Source organism: Anopheles maculipalpis, chromosome 2RL (genome assembly GCF_943734695.1).
Source record: "Anopheles maculipalpis chromosome 2RL, idAnoMacuDA_375_x, whole genome shotgun sequence".
Classification (NCBI taxonomy): domain Eukaryota; kingdom Metazoa; phylum Arthropoda; class Insecta; order Diptera; family Culicidae; genus Anopheles; species Anopheles maculipalpis.
Window position 1 is genome coordinate 47,286,412 of NC_064871.1, and position 23,772 is coordinate 47,310,183.

The 23,772-nt window shown below is 43.3% G+C and overlaps 4 protein-coding genes across 6 annotated transcripts in view; 1 reads left to right on the forward strand and 3 right to left on the reverse strand.

The window, feature by feature from the left end:
• LOC126558602 (persulfide dioxygenase ETHE1, mitochondrial) overlaps positions 1–23,772 on the reverse strand; it is a 277,195-nt gene that overhangs the window by 46,890 nt on the left and 206,533 nt on the right. The gene's annotated exons all lie outside the window — the stretch shown is intronic.
• The window catches only part of LOC126559740 (probable cytochrome P450 28a5), a 149,762-nt gene that overhangs the window by 19,285 nt on the left and 106,705 nt on the right, over positions 1–23,772 (forward strand). The gene's annotated exons all lie outside the window — the stretch shown is intronic.
• Positions 1–23,772, reverse strand: part of LOC126559190 (malignant T-cell-amplified sequence 1 homolog) — a 237,956-nt gene that overhangs the window by 12,365 nt on the left and 201,819 nt on the right. The window lies entirely within an intron of this gene.
• Positions 274–21,565, reverse strand: LOC126557071 (influenza virus NS1A-binding protein-like). 2 transcript variants are annotated; one of them, XM_050212720.1, is made up of 9 exons: positions 21,461–21,565; positions 20,321–20,475; positions 3,656–3,774; positions 3,499–3,582; positions 3,269–3,409; positions 2,387–2,725; positions 2,028–2,316; positions 1,117–1,879; positions 274–982 (listed from the first exon to the last, which is right to left on the reverse strand). In XM_050212720.1, the coding sequence occupies exons 1-9, from the start codon at positions 21,469–21,471 to the stop codon at positions 301–303; spliced, it is 2,583 nt and encodes an 860-aa protein (XP_050068677.1). In that variant the 5' UTR covers positions 21,472–21,565; the 3' UTR covers positions 274–300. The 2 variants fall into 2 exon arrangements, with proteins under 2 accessions (XP_050068677.1, XP_050068678.1); XM_050212721.1 differs by lacking the exons at positions 20,321–20,475; positions 21,461–21,565 and adding an exon at positions 12,942–12,985.

The window sequence follows — 23,772 nt, forward strand, 5'->3', positions numbered from 1 at the left end:
AAGTTAGATTTTGTTCCTAGGTTACCTAGCAAACAAAAACTCACTTCTCACTATAGTGAACAAGCACTTCTCGATGATAGTGAGATCAATAGTGAGAAGTGAGATTTTGTTACTAGGGATAACCAGTTAGGAAACACGTTTATAGTTTTGCAAAAATTGGGCTGGAATTGTATGTGTGCCTTCGCGGGATTAATCTACCTCATCACCGTTGCTTTCGTCGGCTGCGGTAAGTTCGGCTATACTTGTGTCAACGGGCGGAAAAACCGCATCCAACAGCAAACCGGTAGCTGCCAGCGTCGGTTAGCTGGAATGATTACCGGCAGTCGCTATCTCCGTACACTTGTTGGCTGCGAGCTGCTGCAGCAGGCTAATACTGTTCTCCTGCGCCGTCTTGGTCGCTTGGTTGCCGGTCTTGCTGTTCAGGTCCCCGCTGTCATGGTCGTCCTGCTCATCTAGGAGAGCCGTTTTGGCGCTGTTTGGCACCGTGTTGAAAAGAATATCTTGCTTTCCGCCACCGATTGCCTTTGGCGAATGCTGTTGCCGGTTGTATTCGTTATTTAGGGCGGTTTCTATCGGTTTGAAGGTGTTTTCGTGTCCCCCACCGTTGCCGCTTAGATGATCCGGCGAGGAAGAGGTCGACGATGATGATCGCACATTCTGCAGAGCCGCTCGTAGCGAATTCTCAAGCAACGAATCAATGTTGGCGCTCGTTTGAGGTACGAAGGTAGTCCACTCGTTCGTTGCACCGTCCAGATATTCGACCGTGCTGAGGAACGTCTTACCAGAGAAACCACCGATCGCGTACAACCGGTTCTGCACCACCGCAACCGAGACGTTTGAGCGCGGCGATGTTAGGTTAGGCCCAGCGATCCAACATTTGCTTTCCTCGTCATAACATTCGGTCGTGTTCAGTGAATGGGTACCATCGCTGCCTCCTACGGCGTACAGTTTGCCATTGTACTCGGCCAACCCACAGCCTCGTCTGGATAAAATGGGAAAGAGAACAAGAAATATAATGCCTGAAGCAAAAGGCCCATACGCCCTAAGAACAAAATTTCACTTCTAGCTATTTGTTTCTAGGGCCTATTCGTTTCTTTTTTTTTTCGTTGTTTTTACCTAGCCGTTAAAAGTGATGGCCCAAGATTCCATTGATTGGCTTCCACATCGTACACCTCCACCGAACCGAGACAGTTCCACGCATCGCTTCCGCCGACTACCCACAGCTTGCCACCGTACGCCGTAACGCCAGCCTGATACCGTCCCGTATTTAGCGGAGCAATCGAAAACCATCGATTCTCTTCCGGCTTCAGCACATCGCACTGCTTGATGCCACTCTGCCCATTCCAGCCACCGATGCAGTAGATTTTGCCATTCAACGCACACACACCGGCATTACTCCGGGCGAGAGGTAGTTTGCACATTTTCTTCCACTTCCGTTCCGCTTTCGAAAGATACTCGACCGAGTCAAGCTCCGTCGTACCATTACAGCCACCGACCGCATATACTGTCCCTTCGATAACAGCTATCTGGACGCGGCCACGTGCTTCGCCCATGTTAGATTGCTGTGTCCAGCTGTTTGTTTCCGGACAGTATGATTCTACCGATCGCAGACACTCGGCACGATCGTATCCACCACAGACGAACAGCTTACCTTCAAGTTCGGCTACACCGAGACCACATTTGGGTCCGGACATGGTTGCAACCTCGCAAAACAGTTCCGGCTGTTGGCATTCGTCCAAATCTTCGTCCCGGCTCACACTGGTACTCATTACATCGGGCGTATTAATCGGTGAGGGTGTGGTCGGGATGTTCAACCGCAGCTGAATTGATAAACGAGCCAGGTTGCCGTTCAGTGTAACAAGCGCAACGTACGAGTGATCTAGACAAGAATAGCGTAGAAAATGGAATTAAATTTGCCACCAAACCCATGACCACAGTGCACTATGGGCACTTTAAAACAAATACCGGGATACAATTCATCCCGGCAAGTGCCCACTGTGCAGTGGGAGGAAGAAACATAAACTTACCAGAAAGCTTACTGCAGCCAACCAAACTCCAATCCATTTCCGTTGCGGCAGCATCCATGGCATCGCTACGATCGCCAATATCCCGGCTGTACAGAATCATCCGTGGCCGGCCCGGAGTTTTCAGTGCTTTGCGGTGCTTCTTATTGCTTGGACACTTTAGCACCAGTCGCTTATAATCCTGCACTAGATCACTCTCCGATTCCTGTCCCGGCGGCAGATCGGCACAATCCTGTAGAGAATTATCGAGCGCCAAGTACAGCATATGAGACCGTTCTAGCAGTGAGGACACCTGTGAATGGATTGTTGAAAAATTGCATCAAACAAATCGTATTATCCCGCTAACCCCTACTTCTACTCACCGATATATCCTCCTCTGTCATTTGCCGACGAATCCAATCAATAACGAGCCGACCGAGAGAACATTCCGCCACCAGCGACATTTCCTGACGTGTCTGGTACAGGACCTCGATCAGGACGCAGGGCAGCTGCAGAAAGCCGGCCGTCTCCGATACGAGATGAAAGTGTTTCGCAATGTAAGCATCCACCTCCTGCACGAAGCGTCGGTTCCGTTCGATACCGGGCAGGGAACGTGTCTCGATGCAGATGTCCGGTTCCAGCTCGCTCACGAGATGGCGGGCGCACTCCTTCACCACACTATCGATCTTCAGCTGCCAGGCAGCGAGATAGACATCGCGGATCTAGAAAATGTTTTGTCGTAACAGTGCCTGTGTCTTTCTCGAATTTCACACTTCTTAGCGAGGTATATAGTGCCACACGGGGTGCACGCTTTTGTGTGTTGGCGTGTATGTTTTTTTAGGGCCGCCGGGAGAAAGCGGAAGAATATGAGGGATGGATGGGAAGAGAGTGTGCCGTTGTTTCCGTTTACCGTCGTCTTGCACTCTCCTGGTAGGGAGGCAAGTGGCGAGTCAACCGCGTAGTGTCACAGTTGGCAAGTCGCTACCGGCTGTCCTCGACGACGTGTCAACGTCTAGCCGACAGCCAATAGCATCGACACCTGCCGACCATGATCACCATTTGATCAGACTCGCCCATTGAACGACAAACTTCTGTAGGCTATTTCATATTTAGCCACAATAAAACACACTTTACGTGTGCTTGTGTGTTTCTGTGCTCTATTCGTACGAGGTATTGTACGATTTTTTGTAAGTCAATCGCTAGCCGCACGCGAACGGAAACAATCTGCGGGCCTGTCTTAGATGCGAACGCATACTAGCACTCACCATCTCATCGGGCACTTCCAATGATCCGGTGTAGGCATACTCGACCAGATACATCAGACCGTGCTTCGTGATCTGCCCGTTCAGCCGATAGCACGGCAGCTTGGCATCACTGGCAGCGGTTGGTCCACCGTTCAGTGTACCCTGCAACGATATGTTTATTTAAACGAACCACCGTTAATGCACATTGTGTGTGTATTTGGAGAATTTCGGCACAATTTCATGATCTTTACCGCATCCGTGCTGAACAGCTCCATCAGCTGGGGCGAAACACAGGCAAGCACATTGCGATGCGCATGGATTTCAGTATTTTCCACCTGAAAATAGCAAATCGAAGAGAGATTTTTTTTAAAGAAATTAAAGTACAATTCGAAATTCGACCATGCTTACCAGTAGAACCACATCGCAAAAAAGACGATTTTTGCGCATCGTGCTAAGGCTCTGCAAAAAGTTGGACTTCATGTTGTCGTCGGTAAACTTCAGATATCCACAACTTTCCATGGCATCGTCTGTAAGAAAGAAAAAATATTTCAAATTTAGTAATATATAAAAATAAGTAACGCATGCACAACAAAAAAATATTTGAATATTTGCCCCAAAGGACAATGCATCCGTAGAACTGTTGAAGAATATCCTGGGCAATATGGACATTATTCTATACATTCTATGCAAGGCATCATCCATGCCTGGCAATCAATCAGAATGAGCAGTTGATGGTTCTTTTCAAAAACATCTTATTGACCGTAAGCAGGAGCAGCAGCAGCAGGTGGCAGACAAGAATAATCTCACAAAGAAACAGAGTAATATAGAAAACAAATGTTTTAAAATCATGCCTCTTGGAGGAAGAATACAAACTTATTTTATACTTTCAGATTAACTTACTACACTTTACTATAAATTTGAGATACTGCAGGTTCGAGTTGGTGGTAATGCGACAAAGGCAACGCCCTTAACACGCCAGGACCGGGGTTCAAACTCATATCCGGACCCTCGTAGTGAGGACTGACTATCCAACTACTATTCAATTGAAAAGTGTAGTTAGCAAGCTGAACTGAACTACTCTGAACTACTTAACGACCAGTTCAACGAACAGCTAGAGGCTCCACTAGCAGACAGTCCCGATGTACCGTCGCTACCTGACATAACGGGGTCCAAAACGGGGGTGCCTTACTAGAAAATGAGGTTCACCAACTTGTTACTGAGGTATGAGATAGCGAATCGATGCCTTGTGAATCTCGGCATCATCTATCCCATAAACAAGAAGGGAAATATGTTGGACTGCAACGACTACAGAGGTATTACGGTGTTGAATACCGCCTACAAAATATTCTCCCTAATCCTTCAGGATAAGCTTGTCCCATTCGTTGAACGGATAGTTGGAAACTATCAAAGAAGTTTCCGAAACGTAAAATCTACCACTGACCAGATCTTCACCATGCGGCAAATCCTGGAGAAGATGGCTGAACAGCAGTTGAACTCGTACCATCTCTTCATAGATTTCAAGACCATATGATAGCATAGCCAAGGTAAAATTTTACGAGGCCATGAGATCTTTTGGAATTCCGTCATGGCTTGTTAGAATGACTATGACCAACGTGCCAGGTCAAGGTCGATGGACGACTCATAGAGACGGAGTTGCGCGCTTGGAAGCTGGCGACCAGCCGGTCATTCTACAGCCTGAGGAAACATCTCACCTCAAAAAACCGCGACGGTCGAAGCTGGGACTGTATCGTACCTTTATAGTCCCAGTACTCACATTCGCCTCTGATACATGGACCCTGTCGAAAACAGACGAAGCCCTCTTAGCCGTGTTCGAGAGGAAGATGCTCAGAAGGATCGTTGGCCCCGTTTGTGTGGAAGGACAATGGAGTAGCCGCTACAACGACAAGCTGTACGAACTGTATGACAAACTCACCGTCGTGCAACAAATTAGGCTCGCCAGGCACCGATGGGCTGGCCATGTTATACGCACCGGACAACCCAGCTCAGAAAGTCCTTTAGGTCGTCCACACGGACAGAGGAGGCGTGGTAGGCCCAGATTGAGGTGGGATTATGGCGTGGAATCATCCGCCATCAAGGCCGGGATAACGGATTGGCGGACGACGGCGCGGGACCGTGAGCGGTTCCGGACTCTGCTGCGGCAGGCCAAGACCGTAAAGCGATTGTAGCGCCTGATAAGTAAGTAAGTTAGTAAGCTATTTGACATCCGGATATATTGGTTCGTTGTAATGAAATATTCTAAAAACACTTTTTATGGCGTTATGTCTTTTACGATAGTCATAACCAGACAGCTTAATCATTCATGGTATCTTACGAAATACTTCCTACCACGTATCTGTTGTTTCTAGACAAAGAATAAAAGATAACCGGGGATTTTTATGTATTTTTTGCTTCGGAAGACTTCAACCTATGTAAATCCACAAAACAGACAATCGTAGCTACAAAAAGAAAGACGTACACGCACTGCTCATGTCACGCTTATCACCGAAGACTGTTTTTGTTATCATTGCGGATAATTTAGCACACGGGGTGGGTCTCCATCCAACGCAGCGAGCCTACGTAGACGAAAAGATAAACGGTTATCTAAGGTGAGTAATGATGGGCTCACCCCCACACATCAAATGCACACGCGGCTACCAGACCAATGGTTTATACGAATCACGCGATGCACGATGCGCACCGCATTTCCCGGTGCATTCCGTGCATGTGTGCGCATTGATTGGGCTCGTGTAAAAGCACAATTGTCTACTGCCGATGATGGTGACGCGCAACACCCACTCCCCTATTTGACACTTTTGTTGCATAGCCGCGTGGCCGCATGGCAAGGCTGGACGGACGCGACACAGCACTTGAAGCAAATACCGGGATTCTCTTCCACATTTGCGCGCACGTGGCTAAGAAGCTAAGTACAATCACGTGGAGTTTCAATTCCGGTCGAGTATAATTAGTTTCCCGCACCAAGAAGCAGAACAGTACTTTTTTTTTTGTTGCATCGTTCTATGTGTGTATTTGCATTAGGATAAGATGACAAATTTTGTCACGAGAGGAAGCTTACGAAGGGAACGAATAATGACCAGGAACAATGTGCAACCATTTCGTTGCCTCCATGCTCTATTTGCCTCTGACGTAGCGGAGCAGGTTGTCACGCGGTATGACAGTTGACCTCGGAAATTTAGCCACTTTTATGAGCATCATCGAGCATTCGCGAAAAAACCAAATCCTGCACCCGGTGGTCGCCCAAACAACGTTGGAAGTGTTACGATGGGTACGCAACTAGCGTCAGCAAAAACACAATACCACACGCATCACACAAGTTTGGTGCGAAAGATAGCGGATACAGGCGGTTTGGTGGGTGTGGGAATGGGTGGGGAGAAAGGTAACACGATTCCAAGGTAAAACAGCCCCCGGTGTACGGGACGAGCCGGTGTTTCGGTTCGTAAAAGCCCGGCAATGTTTGTTTACAACGTGGTGACGCGTGCACCGCGAAGCCGGGGCGAGACGATCAAAGCAAACGGAGAAAAAGGGGTAAACTGGCAACATAAACATTGGTAACCAAGACAGGTGAGTTGTTTGGCTCGCAACTGTTGTTGATGCATAAACCAACGACGCAGAAGAATTTCAATACCAATCTAGAAGTAAAATAGTCCATTAAAAACAACAGCAGCCTCAAGCCTCAATAACCCAAAACGATGTTAGTACGACGTATTACACTCATTTTACTTTAACGTTCAGTATTTGCTGACAAGTGCAAAGATGCTCCTCGCATTGCAGTGGCCCTGAACGGAAGTTTATTTTGGTCGAAACACCTTGATTAGATAACTTCTGCCCTCTCCACTACCGCGTCGCCACCGAACCGATCAGCCGATTTAGATGTAAGGAAGTCGATTTTGCCGGAGAACACGATAAACACCACCGAAATCGAGGGGTGTGTGTGGGGTTGGGGCATCAGTATTGATAAAAATTCGTCAGCCAGTTGTTTTGCACGGGACTTGCCGCCTATCGATTAAACAGTGTAAAACTGGATGAAACTGGAGGCATTACGTACTACTAACAAGCGGACCCGGAACGAGGAAGATTGCAGGAAAAAAAGAAGCGAATCTTTGAGGCGTACTTTTTGCGCGTCAAACTCAAACGACGATTTAAACAGATTGTAGTTTAATGTGTTACCCTTAGACCAGCAAGCAACGATCGCGTGATAACTGTGCATTTTAAAATTGATTGCCAACTCACTACTCACTGCTAAACAACAAAAAAAAATGAAATGCTTGCTACCTCTGGGGCTAAGAAGGTCCTTTGCAACGGCTTACTAGACTCATCGATACCGAGTAGTTGGATTGATAGACCTCAATATGGAGGAAAGATCCGTGTGGGATTTTCTCCCGGGCCCCCTGCTAAAGAACAGAAAATGCATTTTATTCATTTAAATTCCAAAAATCAATAATGGGAATTCTGTGCGATAGAACCGGTCCGGTCTCCACACGGCAGGACCGAGGTTTATATCCCATCCGGACCATTCCCCCTTAGTGAGGACTCTCGAAACTCTCTAAAGAGCCTTCTACAAAAGCACTGCGCTCAAAATAAGGTTTTTGACAGCTCCCATATAAAATCTGTCAAAAGCTTTCTTTTGAGCAGTGATTTAGAAGACTCTTTGAAGGGTTTTTTTTTGTTTGCTTGCACGGGCCTAACCCAGTAGAAGGTCTTTAAGCCAAGAAGAAGAAAAAGTAGCAACGGAACTAGAGCAATGCAGCGATTACGTGATGAACCATTTCCAAATTGTGTTCAGGCTAGAGCTAGATTCTGCCGAAAAAGCAGTAAAATCATTCCGAGCAGCACAACTATTTCAAACCTTTTTTGGTACTTCTCGATGAGAAGTGCAACAGAGCTCGCCGTTCTGTCTGAAAATGTTGAACATAGTTGAACATACTAAGAATCTTATATCTAATCGACATAATCGACTTCCAAATAACTGATCGAAAAGAAAATGCTTTTGAGCATCTTCAAAGCAGAGAATTCCACAGCCCTAGTTGTAATCATTGTTTTCTAATCAAATATCTAAGTGACAGAACGGTCCTCACACACGGTATTATTTAAAAGGAGCCATCATAAAACCGTCTGCCGTTGATAACAGATAATGGACGACAATCAGGAAGCTGCTCCCACCCGTCACCGTACTAATTATGGGGGACTTATGACACGAAACAAACGGCACGATACAATAGGTCGAAAGATAGCGCACATTTATTGCTTTACTCCTTTTCTAGTGGTAACTACCACTCATCACGCGAAAATTCCACCAAGTCATTTACGATTGAAAGTGTCACAAGAAAGTCACGTTCCCTGTAGCGTTCCTGGAACGGAGGGGTAGGTATGCAATCGAAGTAAATAAGGTCAGTTAGTGGACCGCACAATTTGACAGGTGAATCATCTTGCTAGCGCGTGACCAATAATGTGATAGTAGAGCAATAAATTTATGTGATACAGCTATATACACCCCCATTAGATGCTTATCAAAATTGTTAAAGAAAAAACGGTACTACCACCCTACCCCACCCAGCTGTCGATATCAGCGCTAAATTTAGTATGATTGCAATTTAGAATATTAGCCCTCGAAAGCGAGGTGGACGTGGTGCCACGTGAGACTCAAAACAAACGGCAATTTTCGTTGGCTGACCACTTCCGCATTTCAGCAGCCAACCAAAGCAAGCACCCGTTCACCGTGTGGTGTGACTATTACTTTCACTTAGTAGTTCGTTCGTTCATGCTAATGCTAAAATTAACTCTCAACCTCAACACTGGCTATTACTGATGCAATTGCTGCAAACCTGAGCCAATTATTCAAATCACAAATCTGCACCATGAAACATGCGTGAGTGCAACAAAAAAAAAAACGGCAGAATGCAAATCGAGAATTCGTTTTTTTCTTATGCTCTCTCCCAGTGTATTTTTGTTGGCACACGTGTTGATGCACGGTCATTGACCTGCGTTGCACACGGTGTTGTAGCATCAAACACGATCGTCGCGTTCGGTAAATACGACCGAAAGAATGTTTGCATGGTAGATAGTGGACGTGGTAGTAATAGTGGCCGAATTGCATTAATTGAGCCGGAAAACATTTGTTTCCATGCCAGACTTGTGTTTTCCGTCACTGAGCGGGAAAACGTGGGTTATTTGTATGGTTATAAGTCTGGCCGCCACCGTCGGGCCGGGTGTTTCCCAGACGGCGTTAGGTGGGAGATATTTTGGGTCTTATTCATTCTTACTTTGCAAATGTTCGGAGTGAATCGTGTCACGAACAGTGGCTACGTACCGCAACGGATGACGTTTTCCGACGTGGACCATCGTCGTTGGAAAAATGCCAAATTTGATTAATTTTGCGGACAAGCTGGCGATGTTCGTGAGCAGAGCAATACAGAAGCTTTTTTTTTTACTTTCCATTTCACACATTAGTATGCTAGTCACATGTAGATAAATTGAATTTTCATGGCAAAATAATGACGATTATGGAATGCGAAAATGCTCAATGCAAACTATTGAATGGAACATATCTTTAAAACAAACATAGTTTTTCAAGAATCGTTAAAAACCGGCCTTACCTCTACGGATGGGCTAGAAGCGCCTAGAAGCGGAAGATTGATAATTAAAAGAATCTTGATTGCGTACTAGGGAAGTAAATACATTCTCAGGCATTTCGCCAGACTACAAAACCCATCCACATTAATCTATGCTCCATAAAATTCCATCAGCCAAAGCCGTGAAGGACCCAGTACATATGAGACCAAATTTTAAAATCGGTAACGAGTAAAATCAGTATCATCAGGCACGTGTTTGGCAGACAGAACCTAGTCGCTTCCAAACAAGGCGAAGAGAATTTATATTAAACCCTAAATGACTGCGAAACATATTTCTATTCTATGCTTTCGCGTACACTTTCGCGTGTACAGAAGCCCGCTCTGTTTAATAAAAAAAACCCAAATTAATCTCTCTTAATTAATCGGTAGATCTCCATCAAGGAGATCTACCGTTTCTAATCAAAGTTAGAAAACTTGGATTCAAGAAATACGGCTAAAGCTTTCTATCGAAATAAAACAAATACTTGAATTCACAACTTCGAAAGGAGCAGCAAGAAGCACCGCGTCATCCAAATTTAGACATATTTATTTTATAACCTACCTCTTTAACGCTAAGCTAGTTCATAATCTCTCTGTTTATTTTAATATATCGTTCCGAAGTCAATAAATCACGTCAAACTTGTTTTTTTTTTCTCTCCAACAAGCATGTTCATTCAAAACCGGCAATTCTTTCGTACCGTGAAAAATGAAATGATTTGACTTTTTAAGTGTTCTAGTAATTGTGCACTTGTGTGTAAATATTGTGTGCAAAAACGAATGAATTCGGCAGTCGTTGAACGATTGTTTGCACACGAGTGCAAGACGTTCATAGTAAACTAAAAATAAAGAGCGATTCGTTTATTATAAACAATCGCTTCGTTGGCACGTGGCTGCTGTTAGCTTAGATCAGACTACACATCGTCTTTCAGTGCCGCGGTACTAAGGCGGTTGCTGGTAACACGAACCACATGAGCGAAGATCCGACCCGCAAAAAAATGCCGATCGCGGTCATCAGAGTGGTCTGTGCAGTCCACAAAGAGCATACGGTGGTGGTGCCAATGTCGTGATGAATGGGTAAACACACATTATTCTATTTTGCAATCACTTTCTCAGCAATCATCTTTCACTACTATTAACCACAATCGGCTTTGCGGCTACACGGAGCGTGGCTATTATCGCTCGCGAAACAAACCCACATTTATCTTGCTACACGCCGATGGTGACGGACGTGTGCGATGTAATACGAACGCAAGCAATGATAAATATCCACAATTACCAGTCACTACTTTCCGGCACTGGACACTTGTGCCACGAGTTGTGATCCAATCAGGAAGAAAAGGAGAAGGCGTATTCGGGCAAGAACACGTCTCCCATGTGATCACCTCCGCAGGGTAATAGGAGATGATGAAATAATAATCCCTAGGCACATGGATAGCGGAGAGTAGTGAAGAATTGGAGGCGTGAAAACACGCGTGGCTGAAAGTTGCAACGTGTGATAATTTGAAACGCATTCCTTTCATTTCTGTTGCAAATATTCATTTATTTACTGCGTTTCTAATAGTATGAGGCGAATAAAATAAGCCAGTCAGCCATTCTTGAGCCATCTAGCGTGAGTTCCAATTGAACTTTGTTGATGTTTACACACGTAGAGCACCCCAGATGCGGATTTTTCTGTATTAGTTTACAAATATAACCTCATTACGCGGCCGAATTTCAACCATTTTTCGGCTATTCGGCACACCCCACAACACGATATGTTTGGATTTTCCTCTTCGTGCATTCAAGAAAATAAGCATCGAACGAAGATCACCGCACGATCGACGGCAGTTCTCCCGGCAATACGATGGCTGCTATTTACATTTCTGGTCTAATAATGAAAATGCAATTATTTAGCATCAAAAATTGTTTTATTCTTTTTCCAAGTGTTCTCCAGCATGATGCATACACTTGCGCTCAAACCAATTGTCAAAGCACTTTTTCCACACTGATTGACATACCTTCAAAATGTGGTTTTTGAACGCTCCAGCAGCATCTTCTGGGGACAACAATCGTTGACTACGCTTTTTTTTGTCTTGATGTGTCGGAATGAAAAGAAACCATTGGGTGCCACAAGACAGGGCTATAGGGCGGATGACCCATCAATTCGACGTTTTGGCCGATCGAATAAGCGATGGTTTGTGTCGATGTGTGAGAGCTCGCATGGTCATGGTTAAGAATGTTCCGTCTTCTCCGAATGCTTCTGGCAAACAAAGTATGGTGTACCATTCAAAATTGATCGTCCTACGTTCTTGGAACAGTCGCCACATGACCAGTTTTTCCGAAGAAACAGGCGACCATTTGCTTCGAAGAGCTTCTTCCACGGATAACTTTCGTTGGATTTGGCTCGAGATTGAAGACCCACACGGTCGAGTGTTGTTTTGTTTCGGGCTCATATGCGTAGGTCCATAATTCGCCCTGATGACGATCTTATAAACATTCTTTGCAGCACCATTATCGTATTTTTTCAACATTTCCTTGCACCAATCGACACGAGCCTTTTTTTGAGCAATTGTCAACTTGTTTTTTTTTACGGCTAGGTGTGCAAAATAGTGTTTATTCTGGTGGAAGAAATGCCCAAAGATGCCTCTATCTCGCAGTATATCACATGACGATCTTGTGCAATTAGATCTTTAACGGCATCAATGTTCTCAGGCACAAAGGCCGCTTTTGGACGGCCTTCTCTAAAATCGTCATTGAGCAACTAGCAGCCCACGTAGCTTGACGTCAGTAGATAACTAGAATGAAGTGAGTGTGGTTCCAGTTTGCAAAAATCTATATCATCCCGTAATGCAATTAGGCCTAATTGTTGGTTTTTCGTCGTCGCAAGTAGCTACGGTTTGCTCGTAAAACTTGCACCGCCCTTCAGTTCTTTTAATAAACACATATCTCGCACGTCATTCGGAAACGGAAAATAATTCGATCCCTTGCCGTAGGCAAGATCGATGATGCGCTTTGGACAGCAGTTGAGTCAACAAAATGTGTTTACTTTTTAAAGCGGATTGCAAATCAATCACTAATCCATTACTTACCACTGTCGTACGAAAATTTGATGGTATTTTTTCTCGTCATTTTGAATCACCCGCAGCGTAAAGGTTTGGTAACGGTTTTCTCCTAACAATTTTTGAAGCCCTTGCGTTTAATTGCTCTGTTCAGGTCACCGAGTTCTACGCGCTTGAGCTGGGTTTTATTTTTACTGCGGTAACAACGACGGTTGTCGCGTGGACAAGGACGGAAATAAACACTCACACGGTAATATCACACACTTGTTAAGGTACGCAAAAAAAAAAAAGGTTCTGGTTAGCGGTTTAACCAGCCAACCTAACCATTAAAGATCACAGATAGAGCACGACCGTTTTTGCCACATATGCATCGCATTTTGCAGCTTCCAGAGAGTTCCACACTTTACTACTGCCCATAGTAGACGTTTGTTGTAAAAGGACTAAAACGGTTCACCATTTTCCTAGCCGCTGATGCGGTACAGTTCCGGACGCTCTGCATTCCACTTGCTTCCTTACAGTAATGCCGAAGAAATACACCGCCAAGCAGTACGAATGTTTTAGCGAATTCGACCGCAATGGTACCTTTTGCCGATCTTACTGGTCGACGTCCCCTCCTCCATGTGCACGAACACTTCGACAAAGAACTGACAGATGACTTTTTGTTTCTTATTCTTGAAGGATGGTAGCTTTTTGGCTCATTTTTGACACAGTTTTACGACCGCAATACGCAACACACACCGAACGCGAGCTCGACAAGCTTCAGGAAACTTCGATTCCGTCTAGGGCTTCTGGAGGAGTAGCTGCATAACGCTATCGTTCCCGCGTGGTGTACACACTTCCGTGGAAAATCTCCCTCAGGAATTTACTCTAAAAGGCCAACGATGAAGGTTGAACAAATAGAGCAGAGACCTTGCTTCGGGGACCCACTCGGTCTCACATGGACTGGATCAACGTGAGGCAAGTGCTGTCCCGGCGAGTACTACCAATCGACTGACAACACTCTTCTGGTGCAGGTTTCGATCGAAGGCGGCGGCCATCACCACCTTCCAATCGGTAAGGGTTGGGAAGAGGACGGCGGTAGTGACACCGGAGACGAAATGCCGGCTATCTTGCAAAAAAGAAAACCACGACCCGGCGCTCTGCGTCTGTTGCATGTATTTACTACACAATTTGGAAGCCATGCCGCCCTCCCCTGTTGCCTGCACGCGGTTGGTGGTGGTGGTCCATTCGCTGATATTCGTGTGTTTGTGTTTATCATCCTTTCGGAATATCGGACACCCATACACAGGCACCACAGGGGTTGCACACGTTAGCACTGCTTTGACGAATGCAAATGGCGTAGTAGGGCTGCGAGAAGACTACGTAGTACATTTGGGATGGATAGAAGCACCCTTTTTCTCGTGCAAAAGATATTAGAGAAATGATATGTGAGGAAGGGCATCGTATAGGGATACTACTGATAATGCACACCCTTATCATCAGTGACATAGCCCCCCCCCCCCCCCCCCCCCCCGCTTTGTGTATGTACACACAGCTTAAGCCTTGAGTATTTGAGGGAGGTCAAGAACACGCGAACGACAACTCGACTCACAAATAGAATCAACAAACGCACTCTGCTACTCCATAATAGGCCCCTAGGGGGTACCCGGCCGAAACGAAAGAAACCTTGTCAACTTCTTGCCCTCCGAAGTTTGACGAGTTTGGCCGGCTGAATTCATCGATCGAGTGCATTGGTAGACCGAACTGCAACCAAACCAGTGGTTCATCATCATCATTGTGATCCATCATCCATCGACATCCTGACGGAAGGCATCGGTCAATCAAACTCTACACCGATTAAGCTGCCATTAAAGTTTAAAGTCTAATTTTAAACTTTGACGTTTGCTTAAGGATTTTTTAAAACTTTCCTAGCATTTACTGTTCAATAACCAACACTATTGTATTGCATAAGAAAGTATACCCTGTTGTGCGTGCACAACACATCATGGAGGTCAAGTTCTTTGCGGCTAACTTAATTAGGGAGAACAAATGCGCTAGTTAGACTTATATTAATTGTATTTATTTTTCTGCTTGTTCACGTGTACTATTACATCGATCGCTTCTATGAGTCAGCAGCTAGACAATCCAGTGTAAACCAGATGAGTCGTAACTTAAAGTTGAGCGAAGTTTGCATCACTTGATCATGCTCTAAGTTGGTTAGGTAAACACTTCAGAGGAAGGTTCAATCTTACACCCATCTCCACGTAAATATATCGATCACGCATTGCGAATGTAAATATGAACTATAGTCCACCGAAAAAAGTGTCTTATCAATGTGATAACTTTGGACGGATACAGCTTTTTAGCATATCACCATCAAAAAAACCGTCACAGCCGCGAATTTTGCTCAATTTCGTACGAACACTCGAAATGTGTTCCACTTATCATGGTGGCGTACACGAAAAAGTGAGAAAATACGATCAAATTGCTCTTAGCAGGAAAGCAACTATGTGAGGCAAGGTGTAAAAATTTTCTATACAGAATAGCAATGAAATACAAAAAAACATCTTAGTTTTTGCCAATCTAGCTTGTCAATTATAATGAGCATTAAGCATTCGTTATTGGAAATGGATTAAAAGTAATCAGATACAGATTTCAAGCAGCGTTACACAACGGTGTCTCTCTCCAAGGGCGGAAATAAACGCAAAACTATCCCTTAACGAATTTCTATGCTAAAGCAAACATTTTAAGAGTGACAGAAGAAATGGCCGCCATTTGAAAATTACGCACTAATCCCTATTCTCGATTGTCGTAACACTCGGAGGTCAAGCAATCAACACGTTCCGTGATTCTCGTCTAGCTATTTCCCTTGACCACTGCCAACCACTACCAATGCGAAACAGTCCTCAGCCACAAGGCAACGTCTCCTTGTTTTTTAATGTTTGCATATACACTTCATGACGCAAATCATGCAACCCGTTACCAGGCCCCTCTCTTTGGACTTTGTGGGCGGATGAGGGAATCAGTACAAGCCGGAAGTGAAGTCATTATCACACAAGCCACACAAACACACAGATAAAAACGGTTTCACGAACTTAAAAGAGTTGTTTGATCTGTTTGCTCGTTGTAAGTTATCTGCACCGATTGAACTTTGAAATGATATGTTGGTATACTCTCATTCCTTTTTTTCCTCTGTATCAACAAGGACTCTCTCGATAGCTGTACATTCTTCAAAGTAGCGACAAAGAAGCATTAGCTTTATCGGAAGTTTCAATTACACTGTAAGCATACCGATGGAAATAGAAAATTATGCCGTTGGGGCTATTAGAATCCTCTGAAAACATTCAAAGGCAAAGGGAAGGGTTTCTATGTGATTATGGGTGCGTTGCGGACAACGTAGAGATGATTAGAAAACATTTCTACAGAAAACATACGAAACATACTACTGTGATCGAAAAATGAAGTGACTGCGTTTTTTCTTAAATTATTTCTTTTATTAGGCCAAATGAAGGTCAACACACCTTCGAAGTAATCCCCTTCCGATGTAATGCTCCTCTTCCATCTCTTCTCCCATTCCTCGAAGTAGGTGGAAAACGCGGATGCTGGGATGCACTTTAGTTCCTCCGTCGCTGCGGCTTCTATCTCTCCTCGATAGGATCCGCCGTTTTAGCTTGTTGAACAGCCAGAAGTTAGCTGGTGCCAAATCTGGCGAATACGGCAGCTCCGGAACAATCTGGGTGCAAGTTGTTGCGAAAAACTCCCACAAAATGATGGCCGTTTTTCCACAAATCCGGCCACTTTCGCCGGATGGAGGTTCCGAAAGGTCTCGTATCGTCAACCGACGATTGTTGACCACCAAATCCTTGATTTGGACGACGTGGGAGTCGTCGGTCGAGGTGGATAGTCTCCCCGGACGGTCCTCGTCTTCGACCTTCTCACGGCCATTCTTGAAATCAATACACCATTTGTACACATTTTTCTTCGACATAGATTCTTCCCCGAAGGCTTTTTGTAACATGCGTTACAATGTTTCCGCAGAAAACAAATTATCTTTCCTAGCCGGGCTGATGTTGTGACTTGAAACGTGACAGAACTGTCAAAAACATGCATATTGACAAACGAAAAATAAAAACAAAGGGATTTCTTTTGGCGCGCAAAATTTGACATCCAATGTCACCTTACTTTTCGGACACAGTAGTAAATATGTTTCAAATGGAAATAAAGATTACAAATTTTAATGAAGAGTTTTTCATTTTTGCTTCAAATGCTTAAGTTCTATTAAAGTACTCTTACAGATCATAAGCATCTTTTCGCAAAAAAATTGGATTGAATTTTCCTGCTCACCCGGGAGACATTCTCGTAGATCGCCTCGAGGGAAAATAGTCTATACAGCCTACATAAGATGTGAAACTCGCGAGGTAGGGAAGAGCACACGTATTTTAAACGTGACCAAATTGGACCTTTCTTTCAGGAATGATTTCAGAATACGTAACTGCGTATGACTCACTCGATAAAATTGCTATTTTTCCGGATACGGATCAGGATGTTCTGGAGAAGGTGAAGTTTAAGTTTCAAATCAGGCTTTCAGCAAGCATCATGAGGTTGAGTAGCGTTCAATGGGTTAAAAATATCGCCTCTTTTTATTGATGCTCGATTAAAATTGCATACCGGGAATTTTCCCGGGAAGCCCGTACCTTGGGTTTCCTGAATGCCTAGTTCTCTGAGGATAAAAACGTCATTGAGATATCTGGCGTAGGATGAGTTAGGATCGTTTCTTTGCAGTTCCTTTGGATCGTTTAATATTGGCGTCTTTTAAACAAACCTGCAAATCAGCTCACTGCCTCTGACGGTCGTCTTGAGAATATTGATGATAAAAAGTGCATATTTTAGGCGTAATTTTATTATACCATTTTTCTTATATTTTTTCCACGCCATTTATTATCTATCCCAATGCAACATGGTCCTAACAGCATAACTAAATTGTTGAGAATTCTATTTTTTAGACTATTGCATGCTATAGAAATCAAACAGCAAACATTCATTGTTGTGCTCTTCCATTGGCTCATTTGCCCTTCTACCCTTACTTGCAATAATGATGAGGCAAACGATCAATCTGGTGCACTAGTACCTGGCGTTACTAGCGATTGCGACTATCCAATAATTGGATTTGCAATCCATCGGAATTCCTTCCTTGTTTCATAATGAGCCAACGGTCGTGTAGCGGTCCGAAGCCCCAAACACACATACACACCCACCCCGTGATGAGGATGGTAACACGTGCTCGCTTTGCTGCAATATCACGTTGTTACTAATGCGGCTGACATGAAGAATGAACGAGATATTGAACGGTTCATTACCTTTTGGCCGTTTTCATCGTTTAAGAGACAGAGCAAAAACGGTGACTAAGAACCTTTCCTTGAGCAAGATCACATGGGGGAGTTTTTTTTTCTTCCTCTAGCACATCTCATTTGACATCTCTTAACGTGAGGGTGTTAAATTGTGCGCTTAATGGTGACAAATGTCAGCCTCACCCGTTGACCGGTGGTCGATGTTAATTCCGTCCTCGATACGCTTGCTGTAGCACTTTAATTTGTTTACATTTTATTACTCTTCTTCTTCATTACATCAGGGAAAAAGTGAACGAAAGTGAATGAATGAACACAGAAAAAGGGTAGGGACGACAAAAAAAAACATTCGTCTTAGCAACTAAGATCGCGTACTTCCCACTGAAAAGGCAGACCTAGAACTGGTGCTTGGTAACTGTGCGATATTGATAAAACTGACGACTATCTGCTGATTCTGAGCTCATCTCAGGGCGTTGATTAACACAAAAAAGTGTCTCAATTGTACAACCTTTACCAAGGGCACAAAGATGACGAGCGCTAGGTTATCATGAGAATCTCAAGGACTAGAACCAATTAAAATCGGTTATGTAGTTGAAAGACTTTTGAAATAAGTAGTTGATCTTCTCAACTAAGACGATACATAGGACTATGAGTCAACAAGGTCGTCGGATGTGATCGAAACTCCATGTTTTTTTTACCTCAGAAAGAAACATTTAAAATGAACCACTCGAAGCAAGAGCGCAACACATATGCGAACCACCATTTGAAAAAACAGTTCGAACAGTAAATAAACATCTCCAAATTGCTTGATTGACCGACCAAGGACAATGCCAACAATTCTTCCTGACTATGCGAAATTGCTGTCGGAAGGTTTTGTGTGTCATTCTTTTGTCGCACGCTGGCTAAAACAGTGATGCGCTGAAGAAAGCAACCCAACCCATTGCCCGCCTGCCCATGCGTCCATTTATCAGGATAACAAAAATACACATTACAACGTTTGCTACTATGCTGCGAGCGGAGGAAGGGTACAACACAACAGTTGTGCCTAAAAATATCGAACCGTTTGGAGGAGACCCCGTAAAGTTACGTTCGACGCGTGGTTCGAAGACAATACCTTTGCTAAATTTACTATTTTACTCCGCATTGTAATTTGTTCGACACCCGAACGAACGAACGAACGAACGAACGAACGATCGAAACGATCCTCATTGCCGCGGCGTTCTCGGTGGCGCACGGTCGGGACGCAAATAGATAGGGAACGACACACGGTTTTCTACTGAAAGAATATGTTCTTGGTATGATCTAACGTTCGGTGTGATACCAGGCCGGTTAGTGAAGGAAAAATCTTCACGAGACGATAGTATGTTGCTAAACCTTAGGCAAGTTAATGGGGCGATGAGTATTGCAATCAAAACGAAGACCTTTGACACACCTTCATTTGAAGCTTGTGTACTTTGTGTATGTCTTTCGAAACTATTCTTTCTAAGGCGTTTATCCTTCAACTAGGTACTGTTATTGGCGAGCATAATAAAGTATTTCTTCGCATCTTACTACACTCGTAAAAATAATTATTTTACAAATTTAATTAATGTAAAATAGATGATGAAACTTTGATACGAAAAATCGCGGTAACCAATATAGAAAGAGCCTTTACCAATAAAATAAAAGAAGAGTATTTCCATAAGGCTCACCTTCAATTTCCATAATCCACGGCAGGTGCCTTGGCATGTTTTCTATTGGATTTTTCAGATTCTTTGCCGGTAAAAGAAATAATTTATTTTGTAACGCCAATTTTGTCAACACTTGCGTTAAGAACTACTCTCGAAATCTCGAATGGAATTGTATTTTGTGCTTTTCGGGGACCATGCCAGTGGTTTTATCTGACAAGTGCGGAGACGTTGGCCGTTTATTTCTCCGGGTCGTCCACCGGATGAAATTTGTTTTTTTTTTCTTCTTTAAAGCTTCTTTTATTCCTTCGCTACGGAGGAATGGTCGGGATGGGATTTGAAACCCATGAATGCCATCTGAGGACTAGCTAGTCTGGAGATTTTGACGGGATATATTTTTTAACAATCTACCACTTACCGCCGATGGAGTTTTCGATACGTGGCCTCATCCTTCGAGATATTGGGGAAATGCCGTTTACGGAAGTTGTTTTGCTCGTGTGTTTTGCACCGCCAGACGATGGAACGGACGCCGTCAGCAGACTGTAGTGCTCGAAGGCGCTAAAATGTTGACCCCTATAGATGGATGAGCGAATAAAGAGAGAGAGAGAGAGAGAGAGAGAGAGAGAGAGAGAGAAATAACACATTAGTCCAGAGCAGACCAGTGGCGTCTTCTAGTGGAAGGTGAGAAAAGGAAACATATCATGTGTGCGGCACTAATTCACCAGCCATCGTTAATGAAATGCTTTGCATCCGAGCGAAATACGACGCAAATTCGAAAAATAAGCACCCATTTTAGATCGATTTAGTAGTTGAAAGCAGCAAAAGCAAACAGTTTTGCTGGGTTTTTTAACATTTATTTTATTGTTTAAACTATTGCTATCCCTTGGGCGGGAATGAAACCGAAGGTTGCTTTATTTTGTTCACCATAACAGACGCTTAAAATAAACCACCACAATGTGTGGCGTGGTTGCAGAACCCCTAAACAAAGAGAAGCCACGTTTTCTTTCATTGAAGAACAAAAAACTTTATGTAAAAGCACAACAAGGTTGTGCAAGTGCAAAAGAAAATGGCTTCCGTTGTTCTCATTTATACGAAGGACAAAAATATGGGTCGTTATGATTGGAAGACGTCCAGAAGCGAACCCATTTATAAGGGGCTGATGTAGCGGTGAATGTACCGTTTCCACGTCATAGCTAAGATTGCGTTTATACTTTACAAGGATGTAAGTGATATAACATGCACCAAAAACTAAAAACTCGCTGGCAATGTTATTGAATTATGGCACCGAAAATTTTAAGAAATATTTATTGAAACGTAAATGCTTCTGCAAAGGGTAATAATGTAAGCATTAAAAATAGATCAGCATGACTGTGTGTCTGCCACAGTGCACAGGGAGGATTAGAAGACGAGCTAACCCACCCCGTTCCAGAAACTCTATTCTTCGTATCAGAATCGATGGATAAGCTGTGGTACAAGTCTCGCCCGATTTGCTACACTAGAAACACCCACTGATAGGAAGCAAACTCGAGAAAGCGAGAGGAGTAATAGTAATGCTTGCCTTGAATCCATTCCGGACGATTTCGAGCTGCGATCGAACAAACGATGAACTTAGCGATAAGAATTGTTTCTGCACTTTACAATACATTCAGCTTTGACACTATAGATATGCAACTATGCCGGAAACAAATTGATTCGATGTTGTATATTTATCGGGAACGAAGGAATGAACCTTTCAATCACTTTCGCACAAACGACGTATGATGAAAAGCAGCCATCAGCAACCACAACAGCAGGCACTCTGAGTGTATTTACGTTTTGTATTAGATCCCTTCGTTTTATGGGAAATAGAAGGAGGTGGGACGTTTTCCTGCACCAAACATACACAAAAAAAAACTATTCACAACACTTTCATGGCAATTTTGATCCGGAGTTCTTCATTCGTACGCCATCACTTAGTTGTCAAAACTACATCAAACTACCAGGCGGCTCCACCGTACACAAACTCTCCTTCTGCTGTCATTATCCTTTGCACGATATTTTTATTTACGCCTACTTGATCCAATCGATAGCACAGCGCACCTGGTGAAAGAGAAACGAGGTTGCACCTACGCGTCACGATTGAAAACAATATTGACAAAGCCGTGGAAAGCTCGCCAACAATCTTCGTGGGGAGGATGTGAAAGTGCCTTCGCACACAGACACATACACACACACACACACACACACACACACACACACACACACACACGAATTAAATTCGTCGTTTCGCACAACGAAGCAGCAAAGTGGTTAAATCGTCCGATATGTGATAGCTAAACGCGCGTCTGGGGTGCCAATTGCAATTGCGGGGTTAGAAAAAATATGACTCAAAGAAAGAGACACACTCCCACAGTGCTCTCGTCATAGTAGGAGGCTGGTTGATTGTTCCCAATGGATGACATTCAGTGGGGCGAAGGGAGATGGAACGAGTTTTTCCTTCATCGTGCTGTCGCCTTCCATCGCAATGTTTTACCATTTGCTTTCATTTTCTTTGCCTTTCTCATAATTTCACATTCTCTTTCAAATCTATAAAACCGCTCTCCATTATTCCGATGGTGAAGCCGTACGAGAGAGAAAAACGTTTGTGCAGCTGAACCGAAGTTCGATGGCAGTTTTGAGAAATGTTACACAGGGCTGCAAATATTTATAATACTACCCACCATGAAATAGCAAAAACCATATGCTATCAGATTTGTCAGAATCTAACCACTGCACAGGAACTGGATGATGATTAACTGAGATCAAAGTAAAAACTAATACTGATTAATTCTCCATAATTTCATGAACAATTCATCTGAAATCATACTAATAAGGGGGCAATGATTATTTTTAGTACGCTACACGTAAAAAATGTTCTATGTTTTTCACACATTTAGCAAGTTTTTTTTAACAAAAAATTTACCCTTTTTATGAAAAAGCTACAATGTTCTTTTGTAGAATGCCACTTTATTACTTTTCTGGCTAGTTATTTTATACTATAAAAAGGTGGAATGATCCGAGTTGTGCGAAAGAAAATGTAGTTATTTATTTAGCATATATTTGAATAATTCTGAATCGATTTATTTTTCGAAAATTATATCTTTGAGATTTGAAGTAACAGTACGATCGGTAATCAACACATTGGTTAGTTTCTGGTCGGCAAAATAAAAATACTCTTTATACAATATTTTGCTCGTTTTTTAAAAAAAAGCAATGGCCGTATAAAAAAGCTTTTTCAATGCTTTGCGATATGCTTGTTTTGTGAAAAAAGAGAGGTAAACGTAATAACGAGGTTACCAGCAATTTATTTTGGTTACATGCATTTTTTAAAATTTAACTTAAAAAACCGGGAAATGGAAAATCAGCGTCGAGCCGTAATACCCGAATTAATAGGTACAGTCTTTCGACCTATATGATCTTACTTTTGAATCACTCAGCGGAATTTCTTCAAATGATTGAACTTCGTTTGTGGAACTTTGCGTCTACTTTGTGCAATCAGCTTTGACAAAAGCAGTATTAAAAAAATTCAAATATTTTTTACATATTTTTTATCATTTTTCGTTAACGTCTTTGAGTTCATTCGCTTCTTGAACTTATCTGTTGACTGTAAGATTCCATTTAACGATTGCAAAGTTCATCAAAAAGCTTACAAAGCTCCACTAAAAAAGTATTATCCTGAGTATTATCCGCTAGGTTAACATCCGTTACATGCATCATAATCCCAAAAATTCATTTCAAAAAACTTATGTTTACTTTTACCAACCAAATGAATATTCATTACCACCACTGTAGCTGATATGTCCGATCGAATGAAGGAAAAAAACCTCACTACATGTAAAATCGATTCGCGTA

Bases quoted from the DNA above. Each gene is read 5' to 3' on its own strand.
- LOC126557071 (XM_050212720.1), bottom strand. The intron at 2,726-3,268 runs GTGAGTGCTAGT...AACATTTTCTAG, and splicing joins TGGAAGTGCCCGATGAGATG to ATCCGCGATGTCTATCTCGC. The intron at 983-1,116 runs GTAAAAACAACG...CATTTTATCCAG, and splicing joins CCATCACTTTTAACGGCTAG to ACGAGGCTGTGGGTTGGCCG.